The sequence below is a fragment of the Pseudophryne corroboree genome, chromosome 1 (assembly GCF_028390025.1).
Source record: "Pseudophryne corroboree isolate aPseCor3 chromosome 1, aPseCor3.hap2, whole genome shotgun sequence".
Lineage (NCBI taxonomy): Eukaryota > Metazoa > Chordata > Amphibia > Anura > Myobatrachidae > Pseudophryne > Pseudophryne corroboree.
In genome coordinates this window covers 984,958,833-984,983,838 of record NC_086444.1, presented here as the reverse complement: position 1 = coordinate 984,983,838, position 25,006 = coordinate 984,958,833, and the positions used below count along the sequence as shown (strand labels likewise).

The following is a 25,006-nucleotide window of genomic DNA, read 5'->3' as shown; positions in this document are numbered from 1 at the left end:
CATTTGAATACAATTTCCCCACATTTCTGTTATTCAGAAACTTATTATATGCTCAGGACACCTGTTGATCATTTTACCTGCATGCAAAACTGGAATATAGCCTGCAAACTACATAAAATTGGATCCAATTATGTAAAACAAGTTAGCATTACTACAATCTAACAGTCTGATTAGACATGATTTTGGATCACCATATTTGTCTCCCAGTCTTACAAAGACATACTACCCTTGTAACATCATCTCCTCTCCAGTCATTAAAACTTTTATCTCCTCCTCTCTGAATATTCTGTCAACTCTAATGGAGCAACCTTCTTGAGCATCATTACAGCAATCCATTCCCCTGCAATTGTTTATATTTGCGGCCATAAATATTCTATAATCTAAGGAATGTATTGTTCTTCTCAAAACTGCCTCTTTTGTGCAAACATTACTTCAGCCTACCTTAAACCTGTTCTCTGTATATTCTTTACCTCAAACTCCTTGATTAGAGTAACAATGGTCATTTTTGGGCCCCATATCTAATCTCAAATCCTAATTTTATTTTTGTTAGCTCTGTTTACAAAGACCAATCTTGGGTGTACTAATTATTCTCTGTGATCAATGGTTTTACAATTGTATCTGTGTCGCTAACTACCTAAGCTGAAGGTCATTTGTTTTGGTTAGGAACTTGTTTCCTATTCTTGTCCAAAATTGTATTAATTCCGAAATGTGTTTGTGTTGGGTGTGTCACCCATTGTATTTATGGAGACGCTCCTGAACACATATTATAGGCAGAGGTGTAGTGTGGAGACATGACAACCGGCGCTCGGCCATGTCACGGCGCCCCCACCACACATACATACATTCACACACAATCTCATATATACACACACACAGATATATACAATCTCATATACACACACACACACACACAGACAGACATACATAAACACACACATACTCAATACACAAACATACATGTACACACATTAACACACATATGCACACAGACATATACACAAACACAAAGTATACACACATTAATGCTCACCAAGAGGGCAGCAGCAGAGCAGCTCCTCGTTCTAGCCTGGAGGGGCAGAGCTTCTATGTGATTGTCAGGCTGCACCTCCGTGGGTAGAAGGAAAGGACCGAGGAAGGGGAAGGGGTGGCCACCACACTGCCTGCATGTTCCAGATCACTGAATGCAGATTCCCAACAGCCAGGAAGGTTCTTCTGAAAAGCCTTCAAACCTCCCCACTTCCCTAACACACTGCACTGCACTGCACTGGACTCTGTGCACTGCAATCAGTGACATGGAACATGCAGGCAGTGTGGTGGCCACCCCTTCGCTCTCTTCTCGTCATCTCCTCCTAGTCTCCTACCCCGAGATCCTGGCTCTCAGCTGTGTTATAGGGAGCCGGCGCCTTCTGTCCCCAGGGGCGCCTGGAGCTCGAGCTCCACTCGCTCCACCCTCCCTACGCCCTTGATTATAGGTTACATACATTTCCCCAGTAATTTAAAATTTAGGAAAAACAAACCACAAAGACAGGATATCAGCAATGGGGAATGGAACAGATATAGTAAAACTAGATCAGGTCAGCTATGGTCAACAGTAGGGTTTGTAAACAGCTTGATAATAAAGGATACTATGTAAATTACTGAAAAAATACCCAAAGTGACATTTACCCTGCAACCTTTTCATAAAATAACATCATGAGAAGAGACTGAGCTGGATAGAGTCTAGGTTTAAAAACAAGGTTATACACAGGTTTAATGCATGTATAACAATGGCTAGGCTGCCAATATACTTACCACTTGCATAGCCGAGCTCCTGGGAGGATGCGGCTCTATTAACAGCTGTGAAGGGTTCTGTCCAAAACTACGGATTTGAGCTTCCACACCCTTAAAACGGGAAAGGTAGATTAGCACAGGGTGCAATATATGAGATTTAGAATCGTAACCTCCTAAATCCTGCCGTGCATCATACTCTATATACATTTTGTACTTGGCACTATTATTTATGGTGAAGTCATTTTGGGAGTACAAATGTTATTTCCATGACAAACATTGCAAAACATATCCATCCTGTTTTGTGATATTAAGCAGAAACAGGCTGTGCCACTACAATCAGAAACCGTGCCTTTCGGCTGGTCGGCTGATTATTAGCCCAAGTATGCACAGCCTGCTTTACAGACTAACTACATCCGAAAGTTAGTAACACAAAAAGCCCACTAAAAGGAAAAAGCTACAATATACAATTAAACTGAAATCATAAACTACAAACAGCCCAATGTCAAATGTATTTATGTTGTCAATACACGGCATTAATAAAACATTGTTTATTTACAAGAGTAGATTACTCCTATTTATCTAGGCCAACTACACATTACCTTACACTCTCAAACTAACTAACCTAAATCATTGTGTAACTGTATAAAACAACATATTAAGTTTTGTAATCATAAGAACAATTATTAACCATTAATATGAACAACTTATGTTAAGGAATAGATATGTATATACAAACAACTACATAAATATCAGCACTTACATTCGTTGCATGCAGACACTGCTGTTTTGCAAAAACAAACGTCACTTTATGTCCCCATAACTCATTGTAGCGCGTTATGGGGACATAAATATTACATAAATATTATGACTCTACTGGATTCGTCCATACAGCTATGAGTAGACGTTTGTAAAATACAATATTGTTGATAATCTGTGTGAGACTATATAGTGATCAGTTCTTCGTCCATAGACAAAAGATTTTTTTTTTAAGCATGTGTCCTATAAAGTTGCCCCTACTTCCAGCTGGAGCCCCAGGCCGGCTACACGCAGCTATTTTCCAGGGCTCTGTTGGTGTTATGGCCAGGACCCGTCACAGGTTGTAATTTCTGAATTGTGGATTGTGATCAGTCCTCCCACCCACACCTTCCCCCCTGATTTTTGGCTGGGGCTGTACACTGTTTTACGGTGTGGTGTTACAGTTTTAAAGTATGCACAAAGGAGAAGACCATTTAATTATGAGAATGTAATATCAGATGCAATGTTACTGAACTGAAGTCTTGATGTTTACGTCACTTATTTGCTATGCATGCACTAGAGGAGGTATTTCAACATACTGCCTGCGAATCAGGTGAGCAGCATGGGAGCACTAAAGACCAGGACCCAGTAGAAATAAATAGTGTATCACAAATAACTAGTTCTCAAGATTTAATTTTATCATAAGAAAATGCATCAATATACATTTTTCTTCTAGCATCTTTTAAAGTATGCCGACTCTGATAACACATTATAAACTACATAATACTATATAATTACACACATTTAAAAAAAATATTATTTTAAAAAAGATATTTATGCAGACTTTGGCCATTACATGTTGCTGATAGAGAGAAAAGATGACACTGCTAGAATCTAGGCTGAGATCACTTTATGTAGTGGGAGACTGCTCGTAGTAGAAGAGCCCCAAGCCGGTTCTTGGAGAGAATATGGAAAACACTGCACATATGGATGCAGTTAAGGTAAATACATAGGTTTGTTACTTTTCCTCTACAGACACAAATTCAAAATTGCTTTTTTCGGGATTGTCTGATATAACTAAGGTTATGAATTGTGAAATAAAAACAGACCAACTATAACAGGAAGGGGCAAGATGTTGTGCATAGACATTTTATGGCCATTCTAACCCATAAAAGCTTTAGGACCACTCATATATTGAAAATATCCATTAAACAGTTAATCTCTAATAAGAGGAACAAAAATAAAATGCATAATTAACCTACTAACTCATAACTTTCTGCAGGAATCGGAGAACGCCTAATACGACCACATGTACAGTACATTTAATGCCAAGACTGAGCACTTTAATGAGACAGCCTCTTTCTAACCACCAAAGGGGAGAGGAATGAAAATTAATTTACTAGTACTTATTCTGCACTCGTCTATTAACTTGACAATCAAGATAGGATATAAAATAGCATGTTATTAGCACCTGGCTCACATATGTGAGATGGCATGTTATAGGCACTCAGAAGGGTTTGCATAGATATTTATGGTAATGAATTTATATTTAGACTCAAAACACAACTTCGTAAAATAAATAGTTTTACTATTCAACTGAGAGTGTGAAAGAGTTAAATCGTTTAGCTACCATACCTATCATGTACAGGATAATACAAATCATTCTTCAATGCTGTCCATGTTGCCAATCATAATTTAGGACTCTATGGGGGAGATGTATCAAACCTTCTAAAGTGGCTAATTGAAGTTGCCCATAGCAGCCAATCATATTCTACATGACATTTTATAGTATGTACTAATAAATGCTAGCTAGATGATGTTTCGTTGCTATGGGCAACTTCTCCGTGTGTCCTCTTTAGAAGGTTTGATACATCTCTCCCTAAATTTCTTAAAGCTCAATTTTATAACAAACCTATAGAGCTCAGTAATTTATAGACACATCTATTTCATCTCCTTTGTCTGCTCCTGTGATCATAACCACGCTGTTATATCCCTATCAAATCAGGCTTATTTGTTTACATAGCTGCTGGCAAGGTATTCCCATGCTACCGGCCCTGCCTCCTCCGCTTCTTCCTCTATCCCAGCCCTGCCTCCTTTGGCTCTTCCATTGTCCCTGGTCTCTGCTCTGATCTAATATCTAATATACACCAAGATTCATTTTAGAGGTGTCAAAATCAGTAAAACAAATTTTGGAATCTATGCCAATCAAATAACTTTGTTTAGTTAGGGGAAAGTGTTAAGAAAAATACATATCCCAATTTATGGACTATTAATGGTGAAAATATATCTGTAGCTTCATAGGATAATAATTACAGATAGTCTCACTTTCTCTCATTCTGTGCAGACACTTTTTAGGAATAAAACTGCAAGACTGATTATATTAAAATTCAACAAAGTCTTTGAGGTTATACAGGAAACCATTATTGTCTGAAGCTGAAATGAACAGCTTTTTCCATTAGTGTTTTTTAATATCTTATACATCCTACATATATTAACTCCTTGAAAAAGAAGACAGGCTAATGAAAAGTATGTAACACTCCGCAACAATAAGACTCTCCAATATCTAGGTATGACACAGTTAAAAAAAACTAAAAAAAAAAACTACCTGCCTTGTTCTTGACTCTTACATCTGTTGGTTGACTGAAATATAATCCCGACTGCCAATCTGAGACAAACCAGCTAGTCAAAGCAGACGCGAGCAACAGAAACACATGTCACTCAAGAACATTCAGAGGCAATGAGTTCATGGATAATTTCAAACAGTATCTTTGTCTAAGTTTGATGTGCTTGTACAAAACACCTACTGCTTTGGCTACTGGACACAAAATGATGATGAAGCTGAATACAAGAATAAAAATGTAGGATGGCAGGGATTAACCGGGGTTTTCAAATACATGCATAGCTGGTGTCTGCATTAATAACCTTATCTTGGTGCTTTTAACATTTCGTAAAATATTCTTAACATGTTAATAAATTAATTTATTTTTTCCTCCCTGTTATTCTTGTGTATGGTGTTCAAATAATTTGGTGCCTTGAATTTCATGAAAAACCTAAAACTAATACCGCACACATCTAAAAACTAACACAGATCATAGCAACAAAAGAAATAGGAGCAACTATGCACCTAGACGAGCCATGCTGCAGTGCAAGGGGTGCATTACTTTTATTTATTTTTGCATTTTGCATGAGGGTAAGTACTGGCTGATTTTGCATGTAGCCCACAAATACTGGACAGTACATATATCCCAAGTCTAAATCTCTCTGCACAGTCTGCAGTCCAATATAGCTTTACAATACTGCAATACTATGTGAGTTGTGCAGCGCCCAGGGACAGCACATTTACTTCCCCAAGGCACCTGCTTTTGGCTTGCAGGGTTTCTGCAGCAGGAAGCCATATTTTTTATCGTTTTGGTAAAGCATTATAAAGTTCTGCTGCAGAGCTGCGTCCTGTACAGCTGTCCAAAGAGTCTGTATATCCTGGTGCAGACGACCCCATACCCTCATCGTGATTTCATGATGTCATGTGTTCAGGGGTGGGTCAATGAGCGGCACAGAGGCCTGCTACAAACTGAATCGGTCCCAAATTGTTCCTGCTCCTACATTTAAATAGGACATGATAGGACAAAGAAAATTAGTTATGTCTGCACCAACGTATAGTGACACTTTTTGCAGCTGTCCTGTTATTGCAAAGAGTGATTTTTGAACAGTAGGCAGAAATTTGTAGTAATTCTAATTATTAATGTATATGTGGTCAAAATACATTGTGTATGTGAAAATCCATTTTAATTGTATTTACAATGTTAGCATAACAACTTAAGTGTATATGTAGAGATACAGTCTATAATAAATAAATGAATGAATTGGTTTGGATCATAAGGTAAATGTAAGTTTAATGAAAACTACAAAGCATAGAAGTAAAGCCTGTGTAGGCCATTGAAGGTGTATTTTATTCTAAGCTAGTAATTGTTTTACAAAGCTGCTACTCCAAAAACCATTTTAGTGTTTTCTTCTTAAGGTCCATACGCACTGGGCGATTTTGAGCTGAAAGTGGTGTTTTGAGCCGCTATCAGCTCAAAGACGCCCAGTGTGTATGCCCCGGTGATGAGCGCTGATGCGCGCCCCCGCTTCATCGCTGGCGGCCGCCGTTCATCTGCTGGTATTACCAGTAGATGAACGGCGGGGTGAGCGGCTTTCCATAGCGTCCTGCTATGGAAAGCCGTTCACCCCCGCTGACATCGCTGGGCAGGGGGGGAAATAGCTCAGTGTGTATGCCCAGCGACGTCAGCGGTCATCGCTGTGCATACACGCTGGGCAAAAACCTTAAGACCTGTACAAACTATTTCGCATTATCATGAGCATTTAAAATTCTAAGTTTTACACACTGTAATCTTGCCAGTCTTTATCTAGTGTTTGCCACAAAGATCAGTGGAAGATCTGAGGAAAAAGCGGTGTGGCATGTTCCCCAAAGCATTTAACAAATGGTCACAATGCTAAGAAGACTTCTGTTGTTTATATTCGAAGTAAGCAAATTAACAACAGGCTGTGTCCTATGGTACTGGTCGGAGTGAAATAAATCTTTACTTATATGAAAATTTACAGAACAAGAGGAAAAAAAAATTAAACTTTCACTACAATTAGACTATCTTGTATGTTACATAAATGTAAACTACGCATCACTTCTTGTACAATGATAAAGAAGCTTCACATAGATTATTTGGGGAATTCAATTGGCAGTGGCTAAATGATCACCTGGTGGCTATTCAATTAGCCCCAAAAGCCAACAGTATTGGGGGGATTTTTCCCCCACCTGCCTAATGGCAGGAGAAAAAAAAATCCCAGATAATGGACCTGTTTTCGTAGCCGCGATCATGAACCAATTTTTTTTCTGCGAGTTAAAAATGAGGGATAATTGAATTACCCGGGGAAAGAAAACTTAGTAAAAATTTTTTTTCTGGCCTAACTGAATTCCCTCCCCCCAAAGCTTAATTATACCAATGCAAAAATGCACAAATAGTATAAAGGGAAAAGCCATAGCCGCACCAATTTACATAGAAACATAGAATTTGACGGCAGATAAGAACCACTTGGCCCATCTAGTCTGCCCCTTTTTTATTTTATCCTTTAGGCAATCTCAACCCTTTTTTAACCTTGATTCTTTGTAAGGATATTCATATGCCTGTCCCAAGCATGTTTAAATTGCCCTACAGTCTTAGCCTCTACGACCTCTGATGGGAGGCTATTCCACTTATCCACTACCCTTTCTGTGAAGTAATTTTTCCTTAAATTTCCCCTGAACCTCCCCCCCTCCAGTCTCAATGTATGCCCTCGAGTTCTAATACTTCTTTTCCTTTGAAGAATGTTTCCCTCCTGAACTTTGTTAAGACCCTTTATATATTTGAAAGTTTCTATCATGTCTCCCCTTTCCCTTCTCTCCTCCAAACTATACATGTTAAGATCTTTTAGCCTTTCCGGGTAAGTTTTGTGATGTAGGCCATGCACCATTTTAGTTGCCCTTCTTTGTACACTCTCTAATGTATTTATATCCTTCTGGAGATAGGGTCTCCAGAACTGGACACAGTATTCCAGATGGGGCCGTACCAATGACCTATACAGTGGCATTATCACTTCTTTTTTCCTGCTACTGATTCCTCTCCCTATGCAACCAAGCATCTGACTTGCCTTTCTCATTGCTTTGTTGCATTGCTTTCCTGCCTTCAAGTCACTTGAAATAGTGACTCCTAAATCTCTTTCCTCCTCAGTAGTTTCCATTATAGTACCCTTGATACTATACTTAGCATTTGGGTTTTTGAGACCCAAGTGCATGATTTTGCATTTTTTAGCATTAAACTGTAGTTGCCACGTTCTTGACCATTTCTCAAGCCTACCTAGGTCATTAATCATTTGTTTGACCCCTCCCGGTGTGTCTACCCTGTTGCATATCTTTGTATCATCTGCAAAAAGGCATATCTTCCCTTCAATACCATCTGCAATGTCACCAACAAAGATATTAAAGAGAACTGGACCAAGTACAGATCCCTGGGGTACTCCACTGGTAACATTTCCCTCCATAGATTGCACTCCATTAACTACGACTGTCTGTTTCCTATCCTGCAACCAGGTTCTTATCCATTTAACTGATTTATAATCCACCCCCAGGCTTTCAAGTTTATTTAGCAGTCTGCGATGTGGGACAGTGTCAAATGCCTTACTAAAGTCTAGATATGCTACATCTACAGCTCCCCCTTGATCTATTATTTTCATCACAGAGTCAAAAAAGTCAATAAGATTTGTTTGGCATGATCTCCCACCAGTAAATCCATGCTGTTTTGGATCCTGTAAGTTGTGTGATTTAAGATATTCCACTACTCTTTCTTTTAATAGTTTTTCCATTACTTTCCCTACTACTAAGGCTTACTGGTCTGTAGTTACTTGCTTCTTCCTTGCTTCCACTTTTGTGCAGTGGAACTACATTTGCTCTTTTCCAGTCCTCTGGAATAGCACCTGTATTTAGTGACTGGTTAAATAAATCTGTTAAAGGTGTAACCAGCACATCTTTTAGCTCTTTGAGTATCCTTGGGTGTATCCCATCTGGTCCCATTGATTTATCCACTTTTAGTTTTGAAAGTTCTGTTAGGACCTTCTCCTCTGTAAATGTATTTTCATCTACCTTATTTTTATGAATGTCCTTGCAATTTAACTGTGGCCCCATCCCTTCTTCTGTAGTAAATACTGAGCAAAAATAATTATTTAGGTGATCTGCTATTGCCTTGTCTCCCTCCACCAAATGCCCACTCTCTGTCTTAAGTCTTATTATTCCTCCATTTGATTTTCTCCTTTCATTTATATACTTAAAAAAAGTTTTGCCCCCTTTATCTACTGACTGGGCCATTTTCTCCTCAGCTTCTGCCTTTGCACGTCTGATCACTTTCTTAGCATCCTTCCGTCTGTCCAGATACACCTCTTTGTCGTTATTATTTTGAGTCTGTTGTATTTCCTAAAAGCCATCTTTTTTGCTTTCACGCTAGTTGATACTACTTTTGTGAACCACACTGGCTTCCTTTTCCTGGTGCTTTTCCTAACCATTTTGATACAAAGGTCTGTTGCACTTAGTAATGCACTTTTCATTTTTTTCCACCTCTCCTGCACTCCTTCCAAGTTCCTCCAGTCTGCCAATGAATCACTTAAACATCTCCCCATTTTTGCAAAGTCTGCATTTCTAAAATCCAACACTTTTGTTTTTGTGTGAGAGGAGTTGGATCCTGTCTTTATACTAAACCATACTGCTTGATGATCACTGGATCCCAGGTGCTCACCCACATATATATCAGATATCCTATCACCATTTGTAAGAATTAGATCTAATATTGAGTCTTTGCGAGTGGGCTCCCTCACCAATTGCTTGAGAGATGCTCCCTGTAAAGAATGTAGAAATTTGCAACTTGTAGCTGAACTTGCAAAAGACCCCTCCCAATTTACATCAGGTAAATTAAAGTCTCCCATGATTATGACTTCTCCCTTAAAAGCCATTTTAGAGATGTCCAACAATAGGTTCCTGTCCAAATCCTGCCCCTGGCCTGGTGGTCTATAGATCACCCCAATGTGAATAATGTCCTTCTTCCCAGTTTCTATGGTGACCCAAAAGGCCTCAGTTTTGGCTTCAATATTTTGTATTAAAGTAGCATTTATGCTTTTTTTCACATACATTGCTACCCCTCCTCCTATTCTTCCTGTTCTATCTTTCCTAAATAAATTGTATCCTGGTATAGCTAAGTCCCAGTCATGATTCTCATTGCACCAAGACTCTGTAATTGCCACAAAATCCAGGTTATCCCTGGTCATTATCGCAATTAGCTCTGGAATTTTGTCTCCTAAGCTCCTAGCATTTGCAGACATAGCTTTAAGATTTTTTTCTGTGCATTTGTTAGTAGTAGCCATGTCCAGAGCGTACAAAATAAATGACAAGTTTAAAGTTGAAATTACCTGTTTGGGGATGTTGCTCAGTATTTGTTTTCTTTTACTAATCAGTAATCATACTCTGTCCTTTACACCATGACTATACCTTACTAAATATAAAGACATAGTACACCTGACCACAATGGGTAAATGTTCAAAGGAGGTAATCACCAGTCAGTATGCAATAATAAACTGTTTCACTGAGCTACTTCCCCACACATGCAATGACATTTACACGAAATCATTACATAAAGAAACATACATAAGTTTGCATAAGAGAGAACTGTAGTGAGCAGATTGGGGATGCCTTTTCATAGGTTTTTTAAAAACAGATGATATGCATAAGATGAATTACATACTTTTGAGGCATTAAGGCAGTCCTTTTGTGGTAGTGTTGGTGTGTTGATGTTTTTCTTCTGGTTTCCTTCGGTTTAACGCAGGTATAACGCTATTTTTATAATAACACTTTTATGTCAGCACTAATTTCATAACTGTGTTTTATGCTGGAGCCTCTATCAGTATTTATGACCTAAAAAAATCAACATTCTTCCACAGAATTGCAAATATAAGAGATTCTTAAGGTGACCTACACCCATAGGAGCCTGTGGGTGCTGTGAATGCTCGAGCACTCCAGTATTTGTGCTGTTAGCAGTATATTGTTAATATAGCCTTTTTACAAATAATAAAATATAGAATAACATACCTCTCTCAGGACAGGATCTGTGATGGAACTTAGATTGACAGCTCCCTCATAGGTCAAGTAATAGAACACATTTAGTGCTCGAACAGCTTCCGGTCCCTGTTGTTTGTAGCCAAAAATAAGATCAATCCATTGGTGGAGCTGGCAAGATACAAACTCGCTTTCCAAGGCCTACAATGAAAGTAGATGGATACTTAGGCATGAACAGGTATCTGAAGAACTAGCAAACATTTTATTTCAAGACTCCCTGTCCCAGGCAACGTCTGCCATTCCAAAGTCACTCATTGCCAGTCCACGGCCTGTGAAACTTTAATGCAAGTACGACTGCACTAGGGTGCTAGGTCACAGACATGCCGACAGGAACCTCCTATTCTACTACATATGAGTAGCTTACTGCACCTGATAGCTGTGACTTTCTATCCCCCTTAGTGAGGTCATATGGAAAATTCTCTTGGTTTGCCTATATTATCAGTGATATATATCAGAGCAAAAAAAATAAAGTATATATATTTTATTAATAATAATAAAAAAAATAATGCACATAACACACATTCTGCTACAACTATTTTTTTACAGCTAGACTCAATAGAAAATTCACATTTTAATATGCACTTTCATTTTAATAAAATACTTAAAATGGAATTAAACTGTTATTTTGCAATACATTTATCAAAACTCTAACTTGGTCATTGATATGATAGTCTGGCAGGATGAACAATGGACCTTTTGACAAACTGCTGGGGCATGAAGTGCAACTACATATTTCATCTTGCCCTCTATATATTATTATTTTATTTATTAACAGTTTCTTATATAGCGCAGCAAATTCCGTTGCGCTTTACAATTTGAATATATATTCTATATATCTATATCTATCTATTTATATATATATATATATATATATATATATATATATATATATATATATAAAAGAGTCAAATATTGCTAAACTCAGATAAACTAGATTTTATCTTCCTCCTTTTAACATCTTCATAAAGCCCCTCTTATAGAGTCCAATGGATAGAATAGCTAGCTGCCACTACTGCTGATAGTAGGACTGTACAATCAATACAAAGTATGGACACCTATTCAACAAAAATGATGGACTCCATTCATTAACAAAGACTTAGACACAGCCTTAGAGATGACACATAAAACAGCAATTGTCTTAATTTGTGGGTGGCACTAAACACAAAAGCCTTAAATATGTTCAAATTACAGCAGGCTGTTTGATTGTCACTGCAGTCAGATGTCACATTAATGTATGACAAACATTAAACCATACACTTAAATGGCAATTTATATCATTTAAATGTTTACTGCCAAAGCCTCTCATTACTCATTTAAATGTGCCTCTCTGACAGCTAATTTCAGCTAATTTCCAAAGATTCACTTAATTAGAACTTTCAATCAAACACTTTCATATCTTTAGCCTGCCATAGTATCAGTGTTGCTCATATAAAAAATATAATATATGTTTACACATCAAACAAAGCAACATGTATTTTTTAAAGCTAAAATATAATTTAAACAAATACTGTTAAATGGACATGTAAATATAATTATCAGGAACAAAGAAATATGAAAGTCTATTAGCTACACGGATAGTGAAGCATCTACAATATAGTATTGCTAGCAAATGAACACTCCATCTCTAATACTTGAACATACAGTATATATTGTATATAAATTTGAGTAAAGAGAATACTTCATCTAATTTACAACCAGTGGTAATCCAGCTGCAAGATGCCTACTTGTTATAACCATTCACATAAATATACTCACAAAATTAAAACTATAAAATTCAGTATTTAATCCTATTAAAAATTAATGCGTATACAATTGCTTAATAAGAGACAACCACTAGAGATCTCATAAGCGTTTCCCAAACTATAAAAACAAGCACAGAGCAGAAATAAAAGCAATGCAAATTCTCATGCTGGTTCATTCCTGTATAATGTTATGTTTTATTTATTTTTTCATTTGGTGAAGTACAAACCTTTGCTGTTTGGCAGCAGTGGTTACATGGCTTTCACTGGAAAGTGTAAATATCACGGCTAAAGTTGACTAAAATGTCAGGTTGTTCAACACAATCACAGAGCATTGGATTGAAGTAATGAATGAAGTATGAAATAATATTTTAGAAAAAAAAAAAACTACAACGTAATGTCAAGCACTTTTTGATTATTGAGAAAGATGACAGTAAAGACTATGGTGCAACTAAAATGTAATAGCATTATTAAAACATACTATTGAGGAAATAAAAAAAGTAGTGCCCTTTATATGCTATACGTTCAAATCTTAAAGTAATGGAAGTCGTAAAGTTCTGTAGGTCTGCAGTGACATCAGACATTGGCTCTGCCTCTCTACACAAGCCTTAACTCAGCACTTGGAAAGCTTGCTTGTAACTATTATTACCAGTTACTTATAACTATGGGGGTAATTCAGATCTGATCGTAGATGTGCTAAATTTAGCACATCTGTGATCAGTTTCTCTGACATGCAGGGAGACGTTCAGCACATGGCTAGTCCGCCCCAAATGTCTAGCCCTACCCCCACGCAAGGTTGCAAAAGCATCGCATGGCGGGGCGATGCTTTTGCACCAGCTGAGTAGCTCCGTGCCAGCGCAGCTCATGCTACTCGACGCAGCAGTCCGGACACACCTGCGTTGTCTGGATCGCGCCCTGCCGACGGCGTCCTAACGCACACCCCCTCCCACCCCGCGACCGCCTCTGCTGTCAGCATCTCACTGGGCTCCCAGGGTGCGCATGTGCAGTGCGCCCGCTGCGCGTGCGAACTCCACAAAAGGATTCAGACAGCGATCACTGCCCAAGTCTGAATTAGGCCCTATATACGCACAATAAGACTCACCTCTAGTCTCCAAACCTTTAAACGTTCCCTGAAAACTCACCTCTTCAGACAAGCCTATCAAATTCCAGACACACCCACATAACCTTCAATGCTTCCCTATCCAATTACATCCTCTCTGTACAGTATACATAACATCACATATCTTGTCTTTCTTTACTCTCACACCCTCCTGACACTTTGCCAACCTTGCTGGGTGATCATATCATACAACCCATAAATAACCTAGCAATCTGGTGGACCATTATGCAATCGGTAGCATCTATCCTTGTGTATCAATGCCTATTTCCCTATAGATTGTAAGCTTGCGAGCAGGTCCTTCCTACCTCTATGTCTGTCTGTTTTTACCAAGTTTTGTTCTATTACTGTTGTTCCCCAGTTTTGTTCTATTACTGTTGTTCTAATTGTATAGCGCAATGGAATATGCTGCGCTATATAAGAAACTGTTAATAAATAATAATAATAAATATACTGCAGACCTTAATAACTGGGATGAGCTTCAATGATGCTGGCTTCACCTTTCCTTTAGAAAAATGTTCTTTGAAGCTTCAGGAGGAAATGAAGTGTATAAACACCTCCTTTAAAGGGGTAGTTCAATTGATCGCAGTAAATTTATTGCAAAAAAAAAAAATGGGCATGAACGCAATTTTTTCAATTAATGCCCTTTTTTTACGGTACAATTTACCCACTATCGTGCAAAAAAATCCACAGTATCCGGGACAAGTTTCCCAATACGTGTGCTTCGTGGGCGGGGAAAAAACGTAACTTATCGCGGATTTTGTTTCTACTGTCCCCGGGTATCGACTAGCTGCAGCTAACTGAATTCCCCCCTGTCACTGTTAGATTTCGGGAGGACTTCAATTAGCCAGCTAATTGATCCCCAGGAGGATTGGGGTGTGTATGTGTAATTAATTTATCCCCGATAGCTGCGCGGGGGCAGGAGAAAAGAAAATCCCTGACAAGTGCCATGTTTTTGCAGCCGCGACCGTATAAACACATGGATCCGGGAACTTATCCAAGAAACTGTGTGTTTTTACATGAAAAAAAAAAAAAACGGGGGGAAAAAGCATGCAGTAAAATGAGAATTTAAAGTGAAAACGGATCATGGGCAATTGAATTCCCTCCCCCCCCCCTTCATTTCCCTAATATTGAACACAAGGGGCAATGGGATAGAAGTATGAAGTAGTGAAAATAGTGCATAAGTTGCCCATGGCAACCAATCAGCCTTGAAGTAACATTTATCAAGTGCATTCTATAAAATGATAAGTAGTAGCTGATTGGTTGCCACATATTCACTCTTTTCACTGCTTCATACATCTACCCCAATATGTAAATGCCGCGTGCGACAGGCTGTTCGGAAATTACTGTTAGTCTGCCCATATTTTTAAAGCCTGGTTGGATAATGGATAGTGTTTTATGTATTTATTACCAGTTAGTTATATAGCACACACATATTTCGTAGCACTTTACAGAAATTATTTAGTCATACCAATCAGTCCCTGCCTCAGTGGAGCTTACAATTTATATTTCATACCACATGCACACTCAGACAATGTTGTTTTTCGTTGTGTAACATTTTCACAGAATTTGTGCGTTGCCTAAAGTCAAATATTAAAATAGAATATTAATTTTTATTCAATATTTAACATATATTATTAAAATTTAACAGGGATCTATAAAATCAATGCATCACAATACAAGAGAACAAATCACATTATTTGTTTTAATTCACTGGTATTTTAAATGTAGTATTTTTGTTTGTACAAAGTTTTATGACAGCAAATGGGTATATTCAATTAGGGTCGGATCCATTCTGACATGCATTTATCAGAATGGATCCGACAACCCAAACCCATCTCAATTCGACTTTAAAAAAAGTCGAATTGAGATGAGACCTGTGAGCGGAGGAGAGGGGGGAGACCAGCGGGGACAGCCGCGGGCAGACAGAGGAGAGCAGCACTGTAGAAGGATGTCTCACAGCCGCCAGTCCTCACGGCAGTGTCCACCCGGCTCCAGCAAGCGTGACCTCACTTGCTGGAGCCGGATGGACGCTGGCGTGAGCGGCGGCTATGACAGATCCTCCTGCAGCGCTGCTCTCCAGTCTCCCCACGGCTCTCCTCTGTCTGCCCGCGGCTCTCCCACCTCTCCTCCTCTAAGGTCGGAAACGGGGCCAAATCCTGTCGAATTTGGCCCCGTTTCCCTCAAAAGTACGTGACTCGGCAGCTATAGCACCGATTCACGTACTATTCAACAAGTCGAAATTCCCCGACTTGTCAAATAAAAATAGCAGGGACTGAATAGGTCGAATCACAATTCGACCTTAAAAAGTCGAAAACTGACGTCTTTTCGACAGACGGCAGCTTTCGACCCTAATTGAATATACCCCATAAAGTCTTAGTATTAATTTGTATGGGTTGCAGAACATATGTTTATGTGGGAGGCAATCAATTTGCCGGCTGTCGGGATCCCGGTGGTCAGAATCCTGACAGCCGACAAAGCAGACAGCCGGAATACCAGCTCACAGGGGCTATTTCCACTTGTGGGTGTCCACGACACCCATGGAGTGGGAACAGATCCTGTGGCAAATGTGGCGAGCCCACAAGGGGACTCGTAGCGCTCGCCCCGCTGCTGGCATTCTGGCGGGCGGAATGCTGCTGTTGGGATACTGACAGCTGGCATCCCACCCGCCGGGATTACATATGTATTCCGTTTATATTACCACCTGTTACAATTAATGAGTATTTGATACAGAAGTGAATCTATTTACATTTCTATGTATTCATATGTTTCAATTAATCATATATGTGGATGAGATTACCTTTAAATTTCGTATTTGAATTTGAGGAACATGGTTATAAGTAACGCTGCACAGTATTTACTGGTAAAATAAAGTATTCGATTGTAAGCTCTCCTGGGGGTAAGGCCTCCTACTATTTTGGGCTTGTTAATAATAAATACAGCAAAATATGTGTTATTTAAGATTTCAGAATGCTCACAGTAAGTAAGTGTTGCTTTGATAACTGCAGGGATATAATAGACATGTCTATTGGAGTTTGGGATGGTCCTCACCAAGTAATGTATATCATTTATTGGCTATTTAATATTCAGCAGAATTACACAAACAAAAATCTTTAGCTTCTTAAACATACAAAACCCTTTTTTTTTGTAATTGTTGCACAAGATTTAGTATAATAAGAGCCTTTCAATTGTTTCACTGGAAATAAATGATGAACATGCTACAGTAATATAGTTCTAAATGACAGATTTCCTTTGGGAAAACTGGAAATATCCAGGGAAAAAAGTCAGCACTTAGTATAGCCCAAATTGCGCAAACTAATTGATTACTGTTAGAAGAAGTGTTGTGAGGACTGAAAGTGCCAGTGTGGGGAAAGGTTGAATACATTGTAATGCAGTTGTAATAGGGTGAGAGGAGCAGGTGACAATGGGGGTAATTCAGACTTGATCGTAGCAGCAAATTTATTAGCAGTTGGGCAAAACCATGTGCACTGCAGGGTGGGCAGATATAACGTGCAGAAAGAGTTAGATTTGGGTGGGGTGTGTTCAAACTGAAATCTAAATTGCAGTGTAAAAATAAAGCAGCCAGTATTTACCCTGCACAGAAACAAAATAACCCGCCCAAATCTAACTCTTTCTGCACGTTACATTTGCCCCCCCCCCCCCCCCCCCCTGCAGTGCACATGGTTTTGCCAAACTGCTAGCAAATTTGCTGCTACGATCAGGTCTGAATTACCCCCACTGTCAGAAACATATCTGGAGCAATATCATGTATTAAAGGGCTAGATAAATTGAGAGAGATGGTGGCAAACTGCACTATAAACACAGAATATGTTGGGCATTAGGAACAACTTGCCAGTCCTTCCTTACCAATATATTATAGTACACTCTTATATGCTTTGATTGGAATTTGGGTCTCACTGATATTAACATTACATCACCATTCTCTGCAAGTATTCGGAAGAATTCTACAGCAAATCTAATTCAAAATGTATTGCAGGGCAAAACTACATGTCTGACAGTAGTGCATTTGTCTTTGTTGTGGTAGTAAAACTACTGTACCACAGTTATTGGCTACGACAAGATTAGAAAATTCCATAAATCAAATATTATATTATATATAATTATACACACACACACGCACACATCCCTACACATAAGAATCACCACTACTGTACATGATCTCTACATCAGAGGTCTGAGGAGACTTATGGACTGGAACTGAAATGAAGTGATACACACATAAGGGCTGAATGCATACATATCTCAGCATATAGAGTTCGAGATTAATCATAAAAGAGTGTGCACAGAAGAGATGCAATTCTCCGTTATCCCCGCTCTGTTAAGCTAATAAGCTACATTTTTTTTAATGTGAAATGGGATGTAACAGTAAATTATACCCAAGAGCAATGGCTGTACTTTGACAGAAGGTCTAATTAGAAAACAGCTTAGAAAAAGAGAAACACATCAGAATGAATCACCCACTATGAATCGGATGTGTTTCCTTCAAATGTTTATTTAAGAGCTTGGAATGACAAGCAGCAGTTAAAGTTTGCAGGCAAGTATTTCTATTCCATATCCTACAATGCACACCATGGCACTAATGATATCATCTTGCTCCAAGCAAGCTGTTAGCATTCAGGCATCCAACACAGACCTTCTTTTCCTTTATCAGTGGTTGTTTAACCATTACACCCACTGATAGAAACGAAAAAGGTAAGTCACTCTGAATGGTAAAGTTTAATAGAAATTGTATTCTAGTTGTTAAAACATGTACTAGAGACGATATGGGTGGGGAGGCGTTGCTAAGTGCAGAATAATGACCTTCAGATGTACACCAAGGGATGGTAAAATTAACACCTTCCTTAATTTTACCCTTTGTCTTCACAAAAGGATTGCCTCATTAAGGCTCATTAAATATGTGTACAACCAAGGAGCACTAACATCCCCCCCTTCACAAGTCGGAAACCTAACAAAACCAATCAATTGTTAGTGCTCCCAAAGCTGGCTCTGAACATCAATTATGCCCAATGTGTGCTCGGAGGAAAATTTGTAAAAAACAAAATCCACTAAAATGTCGAACAGAAATACAATATTATGCAATGCTGCAGATTTACGGGAAAATAAATCAGAGTCTGAAGTCCAATTGTTAAGAATCAAATCGGACTATGAATAGGTTGTCGTGTGAAGCAGTACACAGATTGTCATTCCACTCCCCCGGGGCTCATATCAGCCTTGACAAACTGTCTCACGCTGATATCTGTTTCTTTAATGAGATCTACTAAGCATAGGGACGAATACACTTGAAACATGCTAAAATGTACAGCATTCACATCACAACCAAATGTTAGTTACAAGCATACTAAAAAAAAACAAAAAAAACCCACACTTTCAGGGGAGACAAAAGTAAGCAAAGGGTACTGCAAATCCAAAGAAACACACTGCAGTAAGATACCGGAACGTTTTTGTTTTTTTTATTATGGTGCCTGTTGCCACTTGTAATAACTACACTGTTGTACTTTCAATCATTTTTACAAATAAGCTTGTTTATAACAAAACATAACCCAAATAGTCTTTCTTTAAAAAAACATATCATGTTTGAGTCTGTCCAGGCGGGAGCATAAAATATATCCATATGCATTGAATGATGTCTGCAAAAGACTGATCAAGCTTGGACTTGTAATCACCACCATCTTGCATATAGTTATATTTCATATTGCTTTATATATGAGCAAATAAAATAAAAAAAATAATATGCAATACAATTTAACTATTTGAAACACATTTATACATATGTAAAAGCAAACAATACAGAGAAAGAAAATGACCTGGTATAAATATAGACCTTTAGCGCAATTTTAGAGGATGACAACCGAAATGGAATACATTTTCAAAAACGTATTCAGCAGCGTCGGACTGGGGCAGTGGTAGGGGGCCATGTTTAGGGGTGTGGCCATGGTCATCCACGTTAATGCATATGAGCATGAGGAAGAATGTAGATATGGGCCATCCACCCCTCTCTATGACAAGATCTGGGTCTCAGGAAAAACCCTTTCATCGTCTGCAGTCAGTGTATTAAAATGCAAGGTGCATACTGCATATATTCAGCCAGGGTTGTTGTTTTTTTTTTTTTGTAGTGGCCCCATTGTCCTTACTGTATTGCTGGTATTATGTTAGTACTATGTATTGTACTCACTGTAATTGAACAAAATGTATTGAATTGTTTTGAGATTAGCTGCGCTTGTACAGTAGAGTGAAGTCAGAGATTTTTTCTACTACAAAGAGGGGTCTTTTTTACTGTTTAGCTACAGATAAAAACCACTCAAAAAACAAAAAACTTGAAAGAACTACCCACTGCAACACAAAGTGAACTAAGATATTCCTACAAGGGTAATGTATACAATTTAGTTTTATTTTCTCATCTACAAAGGTCGATGCAACGATCCATCCACAATGATTGTTGTATACCCACATTGCAACAGGACTAAAAGAAGTCATATCTAGAACAAGATCTATATATATATGGTAGAGCAAGAATTATGTGTCTCCTAAAACTCCTCTAAGATGGCCACCGTAGTTCCTGTAAACCCTATGGACTTTCCCCATGGAAATATGGCTGCTGCGACTAACCAGCAAGAAGGACATGTATTATACCCTGAACTTAAACCCAGACAGATGACACTCAGGAGCCGCTGCAGGCACATGCGCAAAGACCGAGGATCGCCGCCGGCGCATGCGCAGAAGCGAACAGGAAGTGGGTCGGAAGTGCCCGAAGACACGTGACCCGCAACCTCCGTCACCGGAAGTGTGGCGGAAGTGCCGGAATTTACCATTTTTTAACCATTTAGACGTTTTAAACTATCATTCTAGCTTCAGAAAACGTCCGTTTTTCATGTAAACATATTCATATTGATCTATATTGACTGATGCCACGTTTTGAAGTAGTGATCTTGATTATTTTAATGCTAAATGTTTGAATTGAGTCACATGACTGATTATGACATCATAACCCCTAAGCCAGTATGTAGGGGTATAAATAGGCATGAGATCTCATTCTGTCCCTACCCTTTGAAGAAGTCGGATGTGACGAAACGCGTTGGGTTCCCTGCACTGACCCCCTGCCTATTTTTAAGATCTCCTACCTTTTACAAAGATTTTTTATGCTTTTATTTGTGCTAAAGTTTTTATGTTTTATTTTCACTCTTATGTACTATTAAAACTTGTTTGTATTCTTATATATTTTTTGGCTCATAAATTTTAAATATAGTGACTACATTTTAACAACACAGGTCGCCAGTACCCTTATCCCCCCACTTCTCTCTCTCTCTCTATATATATATATATATATATATATATATATATATATATATATAGTGAGAGTGAGAGAGCGATACACATATGTATAGCTATATAATAAACTGTAAGTAAATATGTATATTATATATGTGTGTATATATATATATATATATATATATATATATACACACATACACACACATCTATATACACGCACACACCCTTTTCATGCTTTACACATGCATACAGTATTGATTTTATTTTATTTTTTTGCATTTATTGAATTTTGTTTGGTTAGTGTGCCTTTGAGAAAAGTATTAGCTTGACGCGTGTTTATTTGTCAGATGTATGTGCTTAACAATGTAATTTTAGATAAGCAGAAATTTAGTTTAGCCCCCTGCAGCAATGCAAAAACATAAAATAAAGGAAGACAAAAGGAAAAACATAAATGAGCCATATTGGTAATAATATAGGTAAGGTAATCACAAAGATGGCTTATTTCACTACAGAAAAGAGAAAAATTCCAGAAATTTTCTAATATATCCACCAAACTCTTATCCAGAAAATCTAAATAGTAAATGGCTCAGATGAGTAGAAAATAGGATTTCTCTAAAGCTGGCGGCGTAAACTAATCCAGATTCAATAGACTAAACTTAGCCTGCAGACGCTTCATGCCACACACATTGAACATTTTGACCAGCATTACCAGTGACCATGAAGTAATACTGATAACATCAAGTGGACTCTGAGAAAGCTTCCAACCAAAGGTACTATAAGAATGGAATGCTCTGTAAACATAATTACACCTTTGCCATTAAGCAATAGAAATTATTTTCATTTTTTATCTCTGAATGTAAACTATCATGTCTAGGCAGAGGGTACTTATAGTAATATTTCTTTAGAAACTCAAATTATCCCCCTAATGAGGGTACTTATAGTAATATTTCATTAGAAACTCAAATTATTCCACTAATGCTTACATATACATCAATATTGTATTTTGTTTTAGTGCACCACAGAAAAATTGTATTGTACCTCATTGAAGTGATACATTTTCACGTGCCTTTTTGATGTTATCTGTTATGTTGAAAGTTACTCTAATTTATATAGTGCCACATCACCTGTCTTAGCTCAGACATTAGTTATTTCATTCTAGATGTGTGTTCTTTAACAAAGAGATGCCGATATAAGGCCAGAATAAGGATAGGAATTTAGATTTCATTTTTCTTTATGCTATGCCTTTACATGTCTCCTTTTTAACCAATACCTCCCTGATGACTCCATTTAAACAGGATCTAACAGTAATTGACAAGTTATCATAATTTAGATCCAGTGTATTTGGATTTATTATTGTATTGTAATGTTTTATTATTAATACAGTTTAGGAAATAACTAATTCAGATCTATTGTAACTCAATTTGGGCCTCTGCTACTAGGCGTTATCCAAATGACATCACAAGATTCCCCTGTATAATGTTAAAGTGCTATGGTCCCCCTAACAGATAAAGTTTAATTTGAATGCTGGTTTGAGCTTGAATGTCAGTATCTAACGTAATAGGTTATGGTATAAAGAACAAATCCCGATCATATGAATATGTACTGTATTCTATAATTAAAAACAACAAATACATGTTGTCCAAAAATGCTGGAATAATTGTTGATTTAGATTAAAAAGCATTATGAAATCCATAGCTAAGACATACTGGTGTTTATAATAATTGTAGCATAGCTTTATAAAGGCAAATGGCTGGATGCACATGACTGTAGAAATGCATGCAGTTCAGCTACATTTAGCTTTTACTTATCTGCTAACAACCCATATTCCCAGGGCTGTTTCTAGCCAATTTGGCTCCCAGTGCGAGATTTAAAAATGCGCCCCCCCATGACATAAAAAAATGTGCCCACCCACACACACACCTAGATAAAAACAAAACAAAAAACTTGCGCGCGCAACCGGCAAGGGGGCGTGGCCTCATCTAAATTGGTGTGGCCTCATTTAAATGGGCATGGCCTCATCTGAAAAGACTACCTCACAATCCAGTTTTTGACCCTGCTCCAACAGATCACGACTACCACAGGAAAAAAAATTCTACCATATTAAGCCCCACACAGTAATGCCCCCTGCACCATATTATGCCACACACCGCAATGCCCTTGATACATTAAATCCCCACACTACGGCAGGCAAGAGTCCCCATTTCACACATTACGGCAGGTGTCCCCATTTTACACATTAAGAGAGAGAGAGAGAGAGAATACTTACAGAGGCGATTACCGCTCTTCGGATCGCCTCACCAGTCGCTCCTCGCGCCGGCCTTTCCCTCTTCCTAACTTGGATCCCCCTCTGCACTCCGCTCGGAGGGGGGAGTTTCGCGGAGTGACGGGGTTGCGTCGTGACGTAACGACGCAACCGCGTCATTCCGTGAAACTCCGCCCCCTCAGCAGGTTACTCGGGGAGAAATAGGAGGGGGAAGCAGGGAGCCACAGTTAGTGCCGCGGTGGGCGCCCAGTGCGGTTGCACTGCTCGCCTGCCCCAAGAAACGGCCCTGCATATTCCTTCATCCCTATGACCACTTTTTGAACCACTTTCATTTTCATTCAAATACTGTGTTGCCCAGGGGAATAAAAGGTACTTTTGAAGAAACACTTCTTATCCTCTCTATATGAATCAACAAATCAGAAGGTTCAAAGAAATTGGAGCACAGTCCTTTTCTGCCAGGAGAGTGGTACATTGTATTGACCAGCACCCATCTCCCAGAAATGTATGACAAGAGGTCTGTGTGCCTCAAGCCCTTTGTATTAACTTTGAAAGCCACAGCTTCAAAGTTGTCACACAGAGAAAGAATGCAGCTGGGTGATTAGTATAAATAAGGAGTAATTAACTTAAATTTTACAGCAAGCTATGGTACTGTACCTCAATAATGTAAGATCGACCACACAGAGGTCCATCTCAATCTCAAGCCGTTGTCATTGGAAGGTCGAGTATTTATGAAATGCTGAACAATTTTAGCATAGAAGACATACATTTTAATAATAGAGATAACAATATGTCCCTGCTCCTCATGTTTAGATCACATCTAAAAGTTAGCATATATAAAGAAATAAAAACTATATTATATATATGAAATCCCCTACCCCCAGACAGGTGACCTATAATGAAGCTGTCTACATTTCTGGTTTTACATAACAGAAATGTCATCATGTAATCTTTTGCATCTCATATTGAGACATATATATATATATATATATATATATATATATATATAGCACACACCAGTATGGGGTGGGTTTTGTTATTATTATTATTGCTATGCACGGATTTTATTTAAAAAATTGTAAATTAAAACAACCAGCAATTTCACTACTGGGGGAAAAAGCAAGCAAACACCAAGCAATTCAAGTGTTGCTCCATTCGGGAGAGCACATACGCCGTCGCTGACATTACTGTTATATTATTCCATCATTTTAACGGGCTGGCGCACAAAAAAACTTGAATTCCCTCTTTAGAGGTGAGGAGCAGAGTTAGCCTTTTATTAAATAGTATATATATATATATATATGTATACACACACAATCAATCTATATATATATATATATATATATATATATATATATATACACATACACACAAAATAAAACATTGTTTCATACTATGCGGATCGAGTACTA

The 25,006-nt window shown here is 38.2% G+C and overlaps 1 protein-coding gene across 3 annotated transcripts in view; it reads right to left on the bottom strand.

Annotated features, from left to right (window-relative positions):
- Positions 1–25,006, bottom strand: part of LRBA (LPS responsive beige-like anchor protein) — a 1,108,277-nt gene that overhangs the window by 138,362 nt on the left and 944,909 nt on the right. For all 3 annotated transcript variants that reach the window (XM_063920568.1, XM_063920569.1, XM_063920570.1), the window contains 2 exons: positions 11,162–11,329; positions 1,792–1,881 (listed from right to left, as the gene is read on the bottom strand). In XM_063920568.1, the coding sequence (XP_063776638.1) occupies positions 1,792–1,881; positions 11,162–11,329 (258 nt within the window). The remainder of the gene's footprint in view (positions 1–1,791; positions 1,882–11,161; positions 11,330–25,006) is intronic.